General features: G+C 50.2%; 8 protein-coding genes across 8 annotated transcripts; 3 read left to right on the top strand and 5 right to left on the bottom strand.

Moving 5' to 3' along the window:
* Window positions 1–8: 8 nt before the first annotated feature.
* Window positions 9–1,220, bottom strand: FSUBG_4875 (uncharacterized protein; the record flags this gene model as incomplete). Its single annotated transcript, XM_036682910.1, has 1 exon — window positions 9–1,220. One exon carries the CDS (start codon window positions 1,218–1,220, stop codon window positions 9–11), a length of 1,212 nt encoding a protein of 403 aa, XP_036539561.1.
* A 1,091-nt stretch (window positions 1,221–2,311) lies between these two features.
* On the bottom strand, window positions 2,312–2,853 carry FSUBG_4874 (uncharacterized protein; the record flags this gene model as incomplete). Its single annotated transcript, XM_036682909.1, has 2 exons — window positions 2,312–2,588; window positions 2,645–2,853. The coding sequence occupies 2 exons, from the start codon at window positions 2,851–2,853 to the stop codon at window positions 2,312–2,314; spliced, it is 486 nt and encodes a 161-aa protein (XP_036539560.1).
* A 475-nt stretch (window positions 2,854–3,328) lies between these two features.
* Window positions 3,329–4,212, top strand: FSUBG_4873 (superoxide dismutase Fe-Mn family; the record flags this gene model as incomplete). The annotated part of the gene is made up of 3 exons (XM_036682908.1): window positions 3,329–3,514; window positions 3,574–4,041; window positions 4,090–4,212. The coding sequence occupies 3 exons, from the start codon at window positions 3,329–3,331 to the stop codon at window positions 4,210–4,212; spliced, it is 777 nt and encodes a 258-aa protein (XP_036539559.1).
* Window positions 4,213–5,378: 1,166 nt separating this feature from the next.
* Window positions 5,379–7,073, top strand: FSUBG_4872 (uncharacterized protein; the record flags this gene model as incomplete). Its single annotated transcript, XM_036682907.1, has 2 exons — window positions 5,379–5,416; window positions 5,468–7,073. 2 exons carry the CDS (start codon window positions 5,379–5,381, stop codon window positions 7,071–7,073), a joined length of 1,644 nt encoding a protein of 547 aa, XP_036539558.1.
* Window positions 7,074–7,431: 358 nt separating this feature from the next.
* Window positions 7,432–8,232, bottom strand: FSUBG_4871 (uncharacterized protein; the record flags this gene model as incomplete). Its single annotated transcript, XM_036682906.1, has 1 exon — window positions 7,432–8,232. The coding sequence occupies one exon, from the start codon at window positions 8,230–8,232 to the stop codon at window positions 7,432–7,434; it is 801 nt and encodes a 266-aa protein (XP_036539557.1).
* An 896-nt stretch (window positions 8,233–9,128) lies between these two features.
* FSUBG_4870 (kinesin family member C1) lies at window positions 9,129–12,327 on the bottom strand (the record flags this gene model as incomplete). The annotated part of the gene is made up of 7 exons (XM_036682905.1): window positions 9,129–9,188; window positions 9,238–10,940; window positions 10,990–11,115; window positions 11,434–11,839; window positions 11,895–12,034; window positions 12,082–12,256; window positions 12,313–12,327. The coding sequence occupies 7 exons, from the start codon at window positions 12,325–12,327 to the stop codon at window positions 9,129–9,131; spliced, it is 2,625 nt and encodes an 874-aa protein (XP_036539556.1).
* A 1,410-nt stretch (window positions 12,328–13,737) lies between these two features.
* On the top strand, window positions 13,738–14,754 carry FSUBG_4869 (acyltransferase vps66; the record flags this gene model as incomplete). Its single annotated transcript, XM_036682903.1, has 2 exons — window positions 13,738–13,768; window positions 13,817–14,754. The coding sequence occupies 2 exons, from the start codon at window positions 13,738–13,740 to the stop codon at window positions 14,752–14,754; spliced, it is 969 nt and encodes a 322-aa protein (XP_036539555.1).
* A 407-nt stretch (window positions 14,755–15,161) lies between these two features.
* FSUBG_4868 (dihydroxy-acid dehydratase) lies at window positions 15,162–17,026 on the bottom strand (the record flags this gene model as incomplete). The annotated part of the gene is made up of 2 exons (XM_036682902.1): window positions 15,162–16,890; window positions 16,959–17,026. 2 exons carry the CDS (start codon window positions 17,024–17,026, stop codon window positions 15,162–15,164), a joined length of 1,797 nt encoding a protein of 598 aa, XP_036539554.1.
* Window positions 17,027–17,457: the final 431 nt, after the last annotated feature.

Raw genomic sequence — 17,457 nt, 5'->3', positions numbered from 1 at the left:
CATTAATTTCATGTCATCGTTTCATCCCATTCTATCCATCGTCTTATGACTCCGTCGACGGCCTTGATTCCTTCTCTCGTGGCCTCCACCTCGAACCACTCACGATGCTCTCTCCCGCAAGCATCGCATTTCTCGGCGTCTTTCTTGAGACCCATGCCTGCTAATTCGATATGAACTAAGCGCTCTACTCGGTGCACATGCTGCGTCATATGGGGAACCACACCAGATGATTCCTGCGATCCAGGGAGATAAGGGTAGTATCGCAGGATCTCAACTTCATGACCGCACTGGCGTTGCCATTGGTTCAAACGGCGCTGGACATTTGCTGCGCGACCGATTTTGAGAAGCATGGTGTTCTTTGATGTTGATGGGTCAGCGGCCGCAAAGCTTGAAACAGCGTTACTAGCGCTTCGAGATCGCGGTGTCCGATTCGGTGACGGTGGAGAGAGAAGTGAGCGCGCTGCGTCAACAGGAGCGGCTGACGATTGAGATGCAGGTGTGAGCCAGAACATGTATATGAAACCAGGCTCCTCCGAAGCGCCAAAGGGACGAGCTAGTTCGGACATAAGCGCCGAGGCGGTCTGGGTGTCTATAGTGTCAGGAATGAAGTCTTTGATCTGCGCTGTCTGCGAGCCAGTGGATTTGCGTGACCGTCGAGAGTTTTTGGCGGAAGAGTTGTTTTGCGATGCGGTGAGATATTGTTTTGAAGTGCGCTTTGGCGGTACCGAAGCTGATGTTTTCTGAACAGGACGAGGTTGAGGGCGCGAAGGCTGGGCCTCGTGGACATCTTGGAGAGGCACTGAGAAACAGCAACACATAAGAGACTGCTTCGGCTGCGGCTTCGGTCTCGGCGCGCTCTGCTTTCGCCCTTCAGTATCCCTTCTATACTTCTTCTTCTCCTGCAAATCCACCAACCCTAGCCTATCCGCCAGCGTATCCAAGCTCGTTCGTCCCTCCAGGATCGGTGTCGAAGTAGCTCTAGGTCCCGGACTCGAATGCGACGACATGTTCGCCTGGTCTCGATGCTGCCAGCAGTAGAGACTCTCATCACGAGGGTCGGGAGTAACAGGTCTTCCGCGCTTGTCAGTCTTGGGCGCCGCCTGTTGAACGGCGCGACGGCACGGGCGGCCATTGGAGGTCAATCCACGACATGTTCCGTTTACGGCTTTTGAGTCGGAGCGGTTGAGGTAGGACTCGGGGGTGTTTGCGACAAAGGGCATTGTATTGCGAAAAAGGCGGTGGGTAGGTAGGGATAGATAAAAGGGAATGACGAGAGGAACAAAGAAGGTCTGTTTGTTGGTTGTCTACTTATTTAAACGAGGGAGGAGGGAATTGGGCCGTGAAACAGGGAATGAAGGACCCTGATCAGGAGTTGGAAAATGAACTGGGGTTTCTTGTTTTTAGACATCTTGGCTTGGCCTCCATGGCTGAAGCGGTTGATATTAGACTATTAGTGGTTGGTGAGCGAGGCTGACATGACGGTGATGGAGAAGGGAGTGGAGTGGGTGAGGTTGATGTGGCTGTGCGTGGCTGTGTCGCAGGCGTTAATCGCTTGAATGAGGCAGCCTTTCGTGGCCAAGTACGACGATATGAAACATATTGTAGTGAGTCTCAGATGGCTATTCCGTTTGTTATCTTGGGAAAAGTGATTTGGTGTTGACGATGGTGGTGTGGTGTGGTGTTGTGTTGTGTTGGTAGTGTAACTGCTAAACTACCCATGCCAATCAATGCCTGTTCAAGTTGAGTGAAGCAACGCCCCTTATATCCGTCATTGAACCCATGGTTCAACAGACAAGCCATAATCTGCCAGTGGACGAATTGTGTCAGTCAATGAACTTCAAGGCTTTGAAAATCTCAGAGGGTTTGAACATACTCATGCGACGCTCGGTAGATATCTTGCTGCTGATATGGAGGGGTGTTGATGGAGACAGAAGCACTCGAACAAAATGACAAGCAGCGAATGTGCAAGAAGCGAAAATGAAGTTTCACCGTTCAAGAAAGGCATCCGGAGCGTGGTGAAAGCAAATACTCTATATAGTCTAACGCAAGAGATCGCAACGCCTTGTCGTGAACGCCTCCTTGATTTCATGCTTAAAACTGAATTGCCCGATGCTGGGCCGGTCCCTCATTCGCAGACATAACAACCTGATTGCCTGGTACCAACTCCAACCGAAAAAAATAACCCCAATAAAGACGACGCCAAAATGATGCTGACTGAAATAATCCGCCGTAATTCTTATTCCCGCCTGGGGCGCAACTCATCCACCTTGATGGCCCTGGACCTGCAGCCACAAGCCAAAGAGGTTCCTCACTACAGCGATGGTGAAGGCGATGATGAACAAGATGTCTCCTCAGGGGCTGCTTGGCTCATGAAATTGAACCCCACGATGCCTTCAGCAACGATCTTGTCTCCAGAAGCGAGACGTGAGTACACTGAAACACGTCTTCCAATGATCCCATCACCGCCAACCTCAAGCGATAATGGCCCTTGAAGGGGCAACTCGACGTACTCGCGAGACGTCGGAGATGTTTGGAGGGAAAACTGGCGGAAGAGTCCACATTCGCTCGCATTTCTTGTCAAATCACCACTAGAACTTCCGGGCGTTAAAGTTGGACTGTGAGGAAGTAGAAGGACGAGACTCACTGAATAACAACGTATAAGTCGGAGAAGCCCTTCATACTGCACTCTTCGCTTGGAGTGAGTCTTGCGTGTGTTGCTCTTGGACTCGAAGGGCTGCCAGGAGTGTGAAAAGCGAGATCGCCGCAAATGTTGGACGAGATGGAGTTGATGGGAGGATTGAGAGCGGCGAGAGCGCCGCCTCGAGGTCTGTTTGTGTATTCTGGGCCACACATGGTGATGTCGATGGCTTGGTGAGTGTAAATGCCCTGGCGGAACTTTGTGATGCAGAGATTAAATGTTCAAGATGAGGATATAGAATGAAGAGAAATAGTTCATAAAGAATAAACATAACTATTACAAGATACAGTCACTACTAGCTGATAGTCTGAAACTTGCCGTATCTCTCTCGAAGTCTCTCACCCAAGTCCAAGCCATAGACAAGAACCAATCACTGTGTCGCAAGACCTAGCGTCGTTCCCAATTGGGCAACCTTTATAGGCGACAAGGTTCTGGGGCGTTAGCGAGTATGAGCAAGTTTGCGCAATAATTAGTGTGACTCTCTTCTCCATCAACAACACAGCAAGACAAGCAAACACCTTGATGAACTCGACTTCCCGAAATACGTACCGACCAACTTAGTACCGTGGAAGCACGCAAGGATACCTAAGATATTATTAATTGCTAGCTCTGACGCAATCGCTGTCCATCATGTTCTTCTCTAGGATCCCGCTTCTACCCCTCTTCTTCTTTGTCTCATCCTCTTCCTCGTCGTCTGAACCTGATCTTGCTTCTGCTCATAATCAAGCTCATATTGATCTTCCCGATAATATTCAGTCGTTTTCTGCCATGTCTGTTGGTACTTACTCTCTTCCGGCGTTGCCGTACGCCTACGATGTGAGTTCCCCGCTGTGATATCTAGTATGAGAGTATGAGAAAGTTGACCATGACAAAAGGCCCTTGAGCCTAGTATCTCTGCTCAAATCATGGAGCTACATCATAGCAAGCATCACCAAGCTTACGTGACAAATCTCAACGCCGCGCTGAAGAACTACGCAACTGCTACTTCTACCAACGACATCGCCGGCCAGATCGCCCTGCAATCGGCCATCAAGTTCAACGGCGGCGGTCACATCAACCACTCTCTCTTCTGGGAGAACCTCAGCCCATCTAGCTCTGCTGACGCAAAGCCCGAGAGTGCTCCTACGCTGAGTGCTGAGATCTCAAAGACGTGGGGTAGCATTCAGGCGTTCCAGGAGGCGTTCAAGAAGACACTGCTGGGACTGCAGGGTAGTGGTTGGGGATGGCTTGTTAAGGATACGCACGGTCTTCGTATTGTCACGACGAAGGATCAGGATCCTGTTGTTGGAGGAGAGGTTCCTATTTTTGGTGTCGATATGTGGGAGCATGCCTACTACCTCCAGGTACGTTTTACTCCAAACAGTCCAAGAAAACGACTAATACTGTGATAGTATCTTAACGGCAAAGCTGCCTACGTTGACAACATCTGGAACGTCATCAACTGGAAGACAGCCGAGGCTCGATTCACCGGCTCCCGCGAGGATGCCTTCAAAGTCCTCCGCGCCTCCATCTAACCAACAACGATGATATCATAAAGGGCACAAAGCTATTGTGATCAACATACTCATCCCGTCAAACCAGCACAAGCAATAGAAAAAAAACACACTCAATCTCAAGCTTTTTCCTCTCAATATGCAGTGAAACCTCCAAACACCATGGCAACGTGCTCTACTCGTGACACTCAGTCTCGGGTGGCTACCCATGCGTCTGACTCGTGCAGCAGGACGCCGTGTATTGTCTATTCTGACCGCCAAAGCCCGTTTTCTTGAGCCCGTTGCGTTCTGTGCAATTTCACCAAAGGAATATGCAGGCTGCCGTATGCACGTATGTCTCTTCTGCGCCACACGTCTAAATGTGCACGCACACCAAACGAAAAGCGGTCTGAGGTAGCCTGTCGTGAAATCACTGTGCTACTATGGATGCGAGTTACAATGCCGCTGTATCTCGGTACAAGCTTTTCTTGTGTATTTCCGGATCTGTTTTGCTCAGCTGTAAATATGAAGCTTGTGTCGTGTCTGTGTTACAGCACTCATGCATGGGTGAGCTTCACGATCCCGCACGATCGGAAGTTGAGATCGATTTGCATCAAGAACTTTTGCAGAAAAATGGCAAAGTCTTGTATTATACGTTGTCGCTGGATGTGACAGTGAGACGTTATACTGACTCACCCGCTTCACTCTGCCAACTCACATAATCCCAAATTTATCCGCCACTTCCATTTGACCTCACGGGAACCAAAGACGGGCTGAAGCATGAGAAACCGTAACGACTCCCGTCGCCACGGTACGGCTCCTTGAGCAAACAAGCAAACAAAACCATCCAACACAACGGCATTGCCGGAACCCGAAGCCAGTTCAACCAACGGAACGGGAAGAATAATCTCCTAGACGGCTAGACGAAACATACAGCGCGGATAGACACATCTCCTTAATAATAGCATCGCGGTCTTTCCGGTGCCACGGCATGGATGCGGCATCAGGGGGTTGGGTAAAACTCGTGCGAGGCCTCAATGAGAGGTATAAAGAGTCGAGATGAAGCAAGACTTTGAGGAGAGAGAAACTCTTCAGAGTGAGACCACTGGAAATTATTTGGCGCCTCTTTGTCCTTCGTTTTTCTCTGTTTAACTCATTTGCCGCATCCTCTCAATACAGTCGCTTCTGGAATCTTCGCTTTTCCGAACATGTCTTTCCTCGCTCGCCTCACCCTCGTGGTGCTCTGGTAAGTTGTCTCTTGTTGTCTCTCGGCTGGGATAGATACTAACTAGTACAGGGCCTTGGCTGTGTGTGCACAGGAGACTGTGACTGTGACAGAGACATCTACAGTCACTGACACCGTCACCAGCTGTCCTTCAGCTGGCTTGAGATTCTATCCTCGTGCTGAGGCTACAGTGACTGAGTGTGCCCTCTCCTGCTACACTACCGTCTCTCAGTGTACTTCTACCCAGTACCTTGGCACTTCTTCTGGTATTGAGCTTCCGACTGGTTCTTCGGTTATCCTGTCTGAGTCTGAGACTCCCACCAACGTCATCTCCCTCCCTACTGTTTCTATCCCTTCTACCAGCATCTTCGCCAACACTTCTGCTTCCTACACCTCTATCCCCGAGATTTCCAGTGTCGTCTCCCAGCCGGATGTGTCCATCGGCTCAAGTGCTCTTGCTGGAGGGACTTCATCTGAGCTAGAGTCTACAGTATATGGATACTCTACCAGCACTGCCACTCTGGAGGTGACTTCCGAGATCGTTAGCAACCTGGAGACTATGCCTACCTTTGTCCCGAGTGTCGACTCTTCTGCTCTTGCACCTGGTACTACCCAGTTCCCACAAGGTGGAGAGTCTACAACACTCTCTGAAGGCACAACTGAACAGATTTCTGAGTCTACTCCCTCCGAAACAGGGTCGGTTTCAACTGAGGGCTTGGGCACCGAGACTTACGTCTCTCAGCAAGGCAGCTCTACCCTCTCTGAAGACACTGGCGCTTCTACGGTCCCTGAAGGAGTCTCCACGACCACACTCAAGTCGGTTATCACAAATCAGGTCACACTCTCGGAGAGCAAATCAACTGTTTACACTGCCTCCGCTGAGGTCTCAAAATCTGAGGAGGCCACTGAGGTCATCGAGACATCCTCTCAAGCAGGTAGTGCTAGCACCGAGACTGGTCAGGGTCCTGCTTCCACCACGGACGTCAGCTCTGAGGCTGCTAGTATTCCTACTGCTGAGTCCACAGCCGCTGGAGCGTCTACCCTCACAACTGAAGTAGATATTTCTACCACTACACCATGCACATCAACCAAGCACACTCACATCTATGACAACACCACTATCATCCACAGCACAGCCGATGCCAGCGTTGACTCTTCGGCCTTGGCTGGATCCTTCACTTCGGCTTCTTCCCTCGCATCTGAGTATACCTCTGTCACCTCCGATGTGACTGAACAGACTACAGCTCCTGGCGCTGAGACATCAGAGGGCCAGGCTGGAGTGTCCACTTCCGAATATCTTGAGAGCACGAGTGAGACTGCCGTTATAGTCCAGACTACTCTTCCTACTGAGTTCATCCCCATCGAATCCACCGCTACTCAAACAGACTCTGAGATCGCCACTCCCTCTCAACCCATCGAAACACCAGTGCCTTCTGCAGAGCCAACTGGTCCTCAAGGCTATGACTTCGGACCCAGCTCCAACGACGGTTGGCCCTCTGCTTCTTTCGCCTCCACCGCTGATGCAGCAACTGGTTTCACCACTCTCCTTACCACAAGCAAGGTCACCGAGGAGTCTTCCACTACCACTGGAGTCAAGGAACCCAAGTATGAACCACCTGCTTACGAGCCTCCCTCGTACCGTGAGCCAGGATCTGTCCGTAAGCGATGGGGTTTCTAATGGTGAGGAGATGTAATGGCATTTTATGCTTTCTTTCTCTTTCTTTCTTTTGAATGACTTGATGTCTTTCTACTTATTTGATTGGGCCTTTATTTTGTATGGAACACTTACTATGGTATTGGCATTTGATGGGGGTAGATAATTGATAGAAAATACAACGGAGTGGTTTTACAAGTGTTCCTTGCCGTGCAGGATGTCTGTCAATACAAGGAGCTCTTGACGTGATGGTTCATGGGGGATTGACTCTTCTATGATCCATTAAGAGTACTCGATATGTCTACAGATGATGAACATCTATCTTACGCCATGTATATTCACTCCACCCATCCAATTCATCTTCCAAAGACTCCTATTATCCCTACGCAACCTCCCAATCCATCGGCTCAACCATCCACTCCCACTCGTCATCCCCCTGAACCTCTGCCATGACCATATGTTCATCCCCATCATCCCACTGCCTCTGTATCGCTTCCTGCATTCTCCCTGCTGCAATGCCATACCCAACCTCCAACCCTCCCAAGATCTGTCCAACAAGCCACGTCAGATCATACATCTTCAATGGCGGCGTTTCCTTCCCCTCAGTAACATCCTTCCAGCGGTTCCGAAGCTCTTTCGCCTTACGCAGTGCTTGGTTCACTTCACCCTTCCCTAGCGCTTCGTGGACCGGACAATCTGGCATTTCTAGCTCCATGAGCACGTTCTCGTGATAGGTGTGATTTCCCGTTTTGTATAATGTCCCGCGCGAGACTGATATACCGAAGACCATCAGGAGAAGTACAAGCGCTTGTTCGATCCATGCATAAAACTCATGGAAGTCAACTTTGAAGTTCCGCTCTGCGTCTGCGATCAAGAAGCCGAATTCCTCTGGATTTAACGCGCGATGGTAAGAAGTCTGTAAATCGATGTACTTCCATCGTAGACGCTGACAAGCCTGCTCGAAGCGGTGAAAAGCCTGTGTTGGGTTTAAGCGCGTAGTCGATGTTGTTATGGAAACTGGGTTTCTTGGAGGGGCTGAAGATGGTGGGGGCCGTGAAGGTTGCGAGGATGCGCGTGCTACAGGCTGTGAAGATGAGCGCGTTGAAGGAGCTGAGTTTGCGAGGCGGGAGCGGCCGTTTATGGCCCAGATTGAGTCTTGAAGACCTGTTGGAGTTTTGGACATGTCGGATATCGTTGAAGAAGAGGTTATGGTGATTTGTGAGGGTGAGCAATAGTCATGAGCGTTGGCGTTGATGAGTTCGAGATGCCACGTGAGTGAACAATGCGTAGATGAGCATAGAAGCGCACAATTAGAGCTTTCAATTGTTCATTCAACCTCAATACAGGGTCTCCTTATCTCATATTCTCCATCCGTGGAGAGCTGTTTGTTCTCTGTTCGTTCCGTGAAGCCGAATGTCACAATGAAGCAAGGCACGAGCCCGTGATTTTCATAACTAACTTAATGCATGCGTTTCAGGTGCGAGTTAGAATGACAAGCTGTTTGTTAGCGCTATAAAGGACATGCTGTGGTGAACAAAGGAATGAGATCATGAATGAATGTGAATGTGAATGTGAATGTGAAAGTGCAAGATCAAAGAGAACAACGCTCAACTCAATCCGTGGTTGACGGCATCGGATTCATAGCTTCTGATTGGCCAATCCATCGGCGGTTAACGGTTGGCTGCGCAAACATACGCCCTGAAACAACACCAAGAAATCATCACCAACAGTAATCATACCCTCGTTAGTAATCATCGTAGATCCATGTCGTAACCATATCTGTATTGATATATACAATCTCCACGTATCGACACAGCCAGCTCAACCAGCTTCACTACCAATCCCATGTCCAGAAATCAATCAATAGCCTTGCTCGCCTAACAAACACATCATAAGCTGGCCATGCAACTAGGCCAGGCGACAGCACTCAATCATATATGCTCCCCAACTCCCTGCTCTGGATGCTCTGTTCCAGACGCTATCCTCATGACCCAACTCAAAAGCAGCAAAATAAACACAACTCCATTATTGACGTCTGACCTCCTTGTCCGTGATCGACAGTTTATACAACGGCCCTGCCTATGTAGAGTCGCGAACCTTCTTGGTAGCCTTGGCTGTACCAATGTGAGTGTTGTGCACCTACTCCTGTTAGCGTTGCTTTAACTAAATCATAAATGATTAGACATACCTTTGTTGCAAATCGAAGACTCGTCAATGTTTCCTTCAGATGCTGCTCAAGAGGCGACACCATGACAAACATCAGAGTCTTGCTGTTGCCGCCCAAACTGTACTGCAGCAAGTGCGTCAACTTGGAGTTGCGGTATGGAATGTGTCCTGAACCTCGGCCAAGGGCCTCAATAACATCACCAAGACAGCTGAGACTCTTGTTGATGTTTTGTGTCTCCTTCATGCGGTCGCCCTCGGCCTGTGAATGTTTGAGACGCTCGGAACCAGCCAAATCGACCAGGTTGAGCGTGCCCTCGCATCGCTCCCCTGTAGCCGAGTTCTCTCCGATCAGCTTCAGGATGAAGATACTGTGAGAACGAGATGACCGCTCGTTGGCCTTGGTGGCAGCCACTGATCGGTTGTTCTGCGCTTCTTCAAGCATAGTCTCTACACTCGATGGGCTGTCGAGGCGGACTGACGTGCAATTTGTGATGGTTGTCTGTTTGCGAGCTTCGTCATGTCGGATCTCGAGCCTCTTGGCCGATCGCTCATTTGGCGTCAACAAGTCGTTGAGTTCCTCATTGTACACCTCAACGAATGAACCCTCCATTGTGTACTCCCAAGACTTCTCCTTGAGCTTGGTGATGGTGTCATAGATCATGTGGGTGGCACGAGGTATCATGCCATCATTTGAGGACATAGTGTGTGTCTTTCCGGATCCGGTTTGGCCGTAACAGAAGATACAAACATTGTATCCATCAAGAGCGCTTTGAACAAGCTGAGAGATCTCACCAAAGATCTCCTGGTTCTGAGTGCCAGGAACGAAAACGCGATCAAACTCGAAGGGATAGTTCTTCCGTGTGATCTGTCCCAGACTACTCTTCTCCTCAGGACCAGCCAGAACAATTTCCGCAGAGGTTTTGTCATCAGGGAACAACATCTTAGCCTCCTCACCCTCGCCATTGCCAAGTGCAGGTCGCACACGACACATGACTCGGATGTTGCCCTTGAGTTCTTGGTACTTATTGAACAGCACTCGGCGCTCTGTCTCCTCCTTGATGAGTTTGTGTTGGGCCTCCTCTGCAATGCGCAGAGCTTCTTGGAGACGCGCTTCCATACTGGAAAAGGAGTCGGATTGTGCCTTACTGTCAGATTCCAGAAACTCGACATGCGACTTTAGTGAGTTAATCTTGGCCTCGAGTGTTGTGTTGGCTGCTGACAGCTCGGCGATGTTGGTCTGCAGGCTATTCTTCAATGTACGTTCCCGCTCGAGGTCTCCTCGAAGGCCTTCCACTTGAGAGTTGACTTCTTGAAGTTCCCGATCCTTCCTCTGGATGGCGATTCCCATGTCTTGATGCTCATTGCCCATTCGAAGTCGTAGTTCCTGGATTTCGCGGTCCTTCTTCTGTCGCTCTTCGGCCAGCTCTTGATGGTACATTCTAGTCAGACTCTCGATCTTTTGCTCGTGATCTTTCGTCTCTTGCTCTTTCAGCCGGTCCAGTTCCCTTCGAAGCTCGTCGACTGCTGTTCTGTGCTGTCTTGACATGTCGTCGATCTTTTCTCGATGCTTTCGTTCCAGGTCATCCACTTGTCGTTGGTATTCCCACTTCTGTTTCTCCATCTCATGTCGAATTTGGCGTCCCTCTTCCCTTGCAGCGTCGAGATCGGACTTGAGTGCGTCGTTCCTCAGGTCAAGCTTCTCTCTGTCGCCCTCTAACTCTTGCACTGTGGTCTTGATTAGTAGCTGGACATCCCAACTCACGATACTACCTACCTCGCTTCTTGGCAAGTTCAAGAGCATCGTCTTGTCCCTTTCGCTCGCTCAAGGTAGTATTTACCATCTCCTTGAGTTCTTTGAATTGAGACTCCATATCAACTACTCGGCCGTCGACGTCCCAGGCTACATATGATGTCAGGTTAGAATCTTTGTTCAAAAAAGACTTGCTAGGAGAGGTGTTCTTGACGGGGGATGTGAATTGTTTGACTGGCGATAAGGATAAAGATTCTTCGAATTCATGGAGCTTCCTCTTGACTCTCTCGTCAGTCAGTGGCTTCGGAGGGACTGCCTAAGGCCGCTCTGAGGAAGTCTGGCGGGAGGTTGAAGCTGGCATGTTGTTCTGATCATCTCTACCACGGCGCTTGCATGGAATATTAGAAATATGTGAGGTGGTTGAAGATTGTGAAGACTGTCGTGTTAAGGGTCGGGAAATCGCTTGACTTCCAGCAGGGATTTCGTCTTCAGGGCTCATCTCAAGGATTTCTGGAGTTAGAGAACTATCTCTGATTGTTGGCAATGTTGCGAAAGACTGTGAGTTTCTGATCTTGTTGTAAGGAAGTGTGGTGATGGGTTGAGAAGTATCTTGCGAAAGTGTCGCCGTACCATTGTTGGTTGGAGCTTCGTATCGGTCTTCTTCGCGGAGAGCATGGGCCGTACGCGGCCGAGGCGCTTGACTCTTCGATCGGGCATGGCCAGGACGTCCGTTGACCCCATTGACCCCACTGACTCCGTTGACTCCATTGATTCGTGATGTGGCTGTCGGAGCACCGTTTCGAGCGGCCTGGTTCCTGCTAAAGACATTTGAAGATGCGCCGTAACGTGACTGGATGGCCGAGGGTTGCTTGAGCTAGGGAGAATTAACACCTGCCATGCGATCCTGATCATCCAGCAGATCAACTTACCCCGGAGGACATTCCGGCCAAACTCTGGGGCCTCATATTTGATCTATTACCGGTTGCGGTGGGAACATGCGATGTTGGCTTGGAAGGATATTCGAGGGCGCGATCAGAAAGAGGTTTGCGCTTCGGGTCAGATTGCGATGCTGCTCCATGTTAGAGAGAACGACGATAGACGATCGTTCCTGCGTACCTGGCTGAGGAACATCTCGCTTCAGATTCTTGAGAGCCGACAACGAACTTGCCGTCGACGCAATGCGAGCATTATGTTGCGATTCACTCCATTCCGTGAGCCCAGCCCCTCCAGCCCCTATTGACATCGACATGGACGGCGCCGGCAGTCGACTAATCTTGGAGCTCCTAAATGTCTACACCCAAGAATCGTCAGCTTCTGAAACATGAGGCCACTAGGTAAACAACGTACCGGATTCTCCTCCATGGTGAAAACAATGCGCCCAAACACGGGGACCAGGATATGGAAAGCAAGGAGCAGTGAAGCACCCGTATGAAGAACGGTCGCAGGAGGCGTTGCGAATATGCGAAGGATAAAAAAAGAGTAGCGTAGAAAGCAAAATGGTATCAGTACACGCTTGGTCTCTAGCGCATGGGGAGCTACGTGATATTATGGTTGGTTTCGTGAAGAGCCTGATGCGGGATAGCTCGGTTGGAGATTGGCGATTCGAAGCGTTTACTTGTTTATGTAAACCCGTTGCTGGGGCAATGAGTCCGAGTCGCAGTGCATTTGGAGATACCCCACCAGCCAATGAGCCGTGTTGGAACATGAGATGTAGGATGATTGTACTTTACAAAATGCTACCCTTCTAATGAATATTTTTTGTCAATAATCAATGCTCTTGTGAAGCTGTCTCTTCTTCTGTTTGTAGTGGCTGTAGCTTTCTGGTACATAAATCATGCTGCAGACAATGCCAAACCGTTTTCAACGCAGCGCGCCAGGGCTTGAGTTTATTTAATTGTGTTCAGGTGCCAATGAGCTTCTCCTCACAATAATTCGATGCTGGCCGCCTTCGAATGTACCTTGAGCTCCGACCTCAATCAAAGAATAGGAGCACCTTTACTCCGTACACTGAGACAAGTTCAGTCCATGGTTCAGTCCTCTGATCTTTTGGTCTTGGATACAACTCAGAAGCATATGTATAAGTAGAGAAATAGACCCAACGCAGCTACTTTCAAAGATGTCCGTACAGATAGGTGAACTATGGTTGTAATTGGCAGGGAGCTTATACAGTTAGCATGGAGCCTTCGGATCATAACTAGAAGATGTGGCAGATCAGCCAGAAATGTCGGGCTCCGAACTTGTCGGAGCTTTGAAGGATGCTGCCAAGTCATCACTCCACCATAAACTCGACCTTCTTCTGTTACCAGTAATTTAGCCTAGGTAGGCCGCCCACCCTTTTGTGTGAGAAATGATATAGCAATTCACTGAGACACCAAGTTATAAGAACTTTCACATATGAACAAATTATTAAATCCTCGTCTCAGAGGCATATCAACCCGTGTAATAATATGACCTAACTAACCCAAAAACATTGCCAACTCGCTGACTCAGCGGTCAGAGCAAGCCAACCTACTAACGTGGGGGCCACATATTAACATTCACATTCACATGTCACCCTCGATCCATGACATGACGTTCAGTAGATGCGCTGTCGCAGAACCTGACCTCACAACGCCGTCTCATTAGTCCTCGCTACGATAATCTGAATCGCCTTCATCATACGTCGCTGGCAACATAACATAAAGACATAGCTCCCAAGCTCTTCCATGTCTCGATAGCTTTACCCCTCCGCTTGTCCTCTTTGTCCTTGTCTTACACACGATCACCAACAATATGGAAAAATACAGCCAATTTCGCGACAGAGGTAAATTTCTGCATGGATCGATAATATTCACATGCTAATCATTCTTAGCAACGGGCATTGCGCCGTTTCTTCCCGTTTCGACGCCCGTCTCAGCGCTCGCGACTTTCACCCACGCCGCTCTTTTCCTCTTCCGCCTCCCATTCTTCATCGCTTACTTCCTCGGCTACTTCCTCTTCTTCCACTTCCTCCCGCTGCCAGTTATCTTTCGAAAGGTTGCACTATGGGGGTTGATGGCCATACCAGGAATATGGTGGGTTGACCTTCAGCTCGACGGTGTCAAACGTGGCACCCTCGCCGACCAACCCCGCGAGCGTTTCCCGCACCCTGGTTCAGTTATCGCTGCCAACTTCTCGAGCCCTATCGATGCTATCTACCTCGCTGCTATCTTCGACCCGATCTTTACCATTTCGTACCCCGATACTCGCAAGGTGCAGCGTGTGAGCTTGCTGGGTGCTGTTCTGGCAGCTCTTTCGCCTGTGCAGACTGGCCCCCCTAAAAATGCGAAGCTCGTCGAGATTAAGGATCTTTTGGACAGCAGCCCGGGACAGGTTATCGTTGTTTTCCCTGAATGCGGCACCACCAATGGCAAGGCTATTCTGCCTTTCAGCCCGAGTATCCTTCAAACACCAGCCGACGTCCATATCTTCCCTGTTAGCATTCGATACACGCCCTCCGACATTACGACACCAGTGCCTGGAAAGTGGTTCCGCTTCTTGTGGGATCTTCTCTCGCGACCAACGACGTGCATTCGTGTGCGCATTGCTGAAGGCCAAATCAACACATCTGCCGCAAAGACCAACGGTGTAACATCTTCTTCGTCCGAGCTACGCAACCGCGGTGATGCTAGCTCCGGCGTTTCACCAGACGAGCAGCGTGTTCTTGATCGAGTAGGCGAGGCACTCGCCAGACTAAGTCGCGTCAAGCGGGTTGGCCTTACAATGAAGGACAAGGCGGCCTTCGTGGACGCTTTGAGCGGAAAGAAATAAGTACTTGTGGGAGAGCTGGAAGATCTACGGTTGATATGACCAGTGGGGTATTGCTTCAATTGAAGTGAAGTTCTGTTTGGAGTTCGCATTGCAAGGAGCTATTGGAGGTCATTCTGTTCAGTCGGCCTAATACCCACAATCGTTCGTGGATCTGCGTTTTGCTCTTGCGGTTTGTCTTTTTCTGGTTGTTTCAAGATACGCATTCTACGTTATGGCTTGTTAGGTAGACTTGTCAGCCCAGAGCATTTTCACGTATCAGCGAGGAGGCACTTTGAAGGCATTAAGAACGAAAAAAACATTGGGATATAAGTTCTGACCCAGAAAAATCTAAATTCGCCTTTTCCCACCCAATTAAACAGGAATTACATCGTTACATTTGACAATTCTTTTGGCTTTCGTGAGCCTTTTTAGTTCTTGAGACCGCTATCGGTGACACAGCCCTCACTGGCGTTTCTCACAAGCTGAGCGTACTTGCTCAGTGTACCCTTGGTGTATCGAGGAGCAGGGGCCTTCCAGGCCTTGCGACGTCGGGCAACCTCCTCCTCAGGGACGACAAGATCGATAGCACGGGTCTCGGCATCGATGACGATGGAATCACCGTCCTCAACGAGAGCGATGGGACCACCCTCCATAGCCTCGGGGACAATGTGGCCAATGATGAAACCGTGAGAACCACCAGAGAAGCGACCGTCAGTGAGAAGAGCAACGTCCTTTCCAAGGCCAGCACCCATGATGGCGGAAGAAGGCTTCAGCATCTCAGGCATACCGGGACCACCCTTGGGACCGTCATATCGGATGATAACGACGGTCTTCTCACCCTTCTTGATCTCACCAGCCTCGAGACTGGCAATGAAATCGGGCTCAGAGTCATAGACACGAGCCTTACCCTCGAATCGGAGACCCTCCTTACCAGTGATCTTACCGACACAGCCGCCAGGTGCGAGAGAACCACGGAGAATCTGAATGTGACCGGTGGGCTTGATGGGGTTGCTCAGGGGTCGAATGATGGTCTGGTCCTTAGGGAAACCAGGCATGTTCTCAACGTTCTGCTTCATAGTCTTACCGGTGACGGTGATACCGGAGCCATCGATGATGCCCTCCTTGAGCAGGAACTTGAGAAGAGCGGGAGTACCGCCAATCTTGTGCATATCGGCCATGACCCACTTTCCAGAGGGCTTCAGGTCGGCAAGGAAAGGAGTGCGGTCGGAAACCTTCTGGAAGTCTTCAATGTCAAGCTTGATACCGACAGAGTCGGCAATGGCGATAAGGTGCAGGACGGCGTTGGTGCTGCCACCGAGGATGGTTGTGACGATCATGGCGTTCTCGAAGGCCTGGCGAGTCATGATGTCGCGAGGTCGAATGTCCTCCTTGAGAATGTTGCGAATAGCAGGTCCAACGCTCTCGCACTCAGCCTTCTTGCTAGGATCCTCAGCAGGGCTGCTGCTGCTACCGGGAAGAGTGAGACCAAGAGTCTCAAGGGCGGTGGCCATGGTGTTGGCAGTGTACATGCCACCACAAGCACCACCACCAGGGCAGGCGTTTCGGATAATGTCGAATCGCTGCTCCTCGGTGATCTCACCAGTGATGTATTGACCGTAGGCCTGGAAAGCGGAAACGATATCGATGGACTCTCCCTGCTTAGTGCAGCCAGGACGAATGGTACCACCGTAGACCATGATACTGGGACGGTTGACACGGCCCATTGCAATGGCGACACCGGGCATGTTCTTGTCGCAACCAGGCAAGCTGATGTTTCCGTCGTACCACTGACCATTCATGACAGTCTCGATACTATCGGCGATAATCTCTCGGCTCTGGAGCGAATATCGCATACCAGTAGTGCCCATGGAAATACCATCAGAGACACCAATGGTGTTGAATCGGTAGGGAATAAGACCAGCCTTGGCGACGGACTCCTTGACGATAGCGGAGAGGTCCATGAGGTGCATGTTACAAGGGTTGCCCTCGTACCAAACGGACGAGATACCAACCTGAGCCTTGTTCATGTCATCCTCTGAAAGACCCGTGGCGTAGAGCATAGCCTGGGATGCGCCCTGGGCCTTGGGCTGGGTGATGTTGGCGGAGACCCTGTTGATCTTGTCATCGGCGCGGAGGGCAGAGGCGGAGAAGAAGCGGCTACAGAGGAGTCAGTACTCCCAAGATAATTGAGCTTTCAATTGATTGTTCGAGATGGAGTAACTTACCCATTGCTCCTCGCAGAGAGGGGGAAAGCTCCCACAGCTCTGGACCTCAACAACGACCTAGAAAGCATAATGACGACGTTTAATCTTTTTCAACGTGCGAAGGAGAAAAGAAAAAAACCGTCAATTGAAGCTTCAACCACAAACTCAAATTGCGTATGAAGAAAGGTCCGACGCCTGAGTAAAAGCGGTGGGATGAGTTTGTGGACTTTTCCTGGCTTGCGATGTCGGCTGTGGTTTTGTTTCCCAAAATTTAGGTTCCCTGTGATCTTCCCTGTGACTGGGAGAGGGGAGAGTCCAGGGTGCGAAGAGCTCCCCGCATGACAATTGGAGTGTTTTAATTGGTTAGGTGACCTTATGGAGATGGTTCTTCGGGGGAGGTGCTTCAATTCCGGAGGGAGGCTTAAGCGTTGGAGTCCACTTTGAATAGACTTATCCACTGAACTCGTCTGATTGAAGCTACGGATGCAATGTAAGATCGTCCATGATGCCGAGGATCCGG

This window comes from Fusarium subglutinans (genome assembly GCF_013396075.1).
Source record: "Fusarium subglutinans strain NRRL 66333 chromosome Unknown NRRL66333_c0000044, whole genome shotgun sequence".
In the NCBI taxonomy this organism is placed as follows: domain Eukaryota; kingdom Fungi; phylum Ascomycota; class Sordariomycetes; order Hypocreales; family Nectriaceae; genus Fusarium; species Fusarium subglutinans.
Note: the sequence above shows the minus strand (reverse complement) of the source record. Positions and strands in the feature narration are given on the sequence as shown.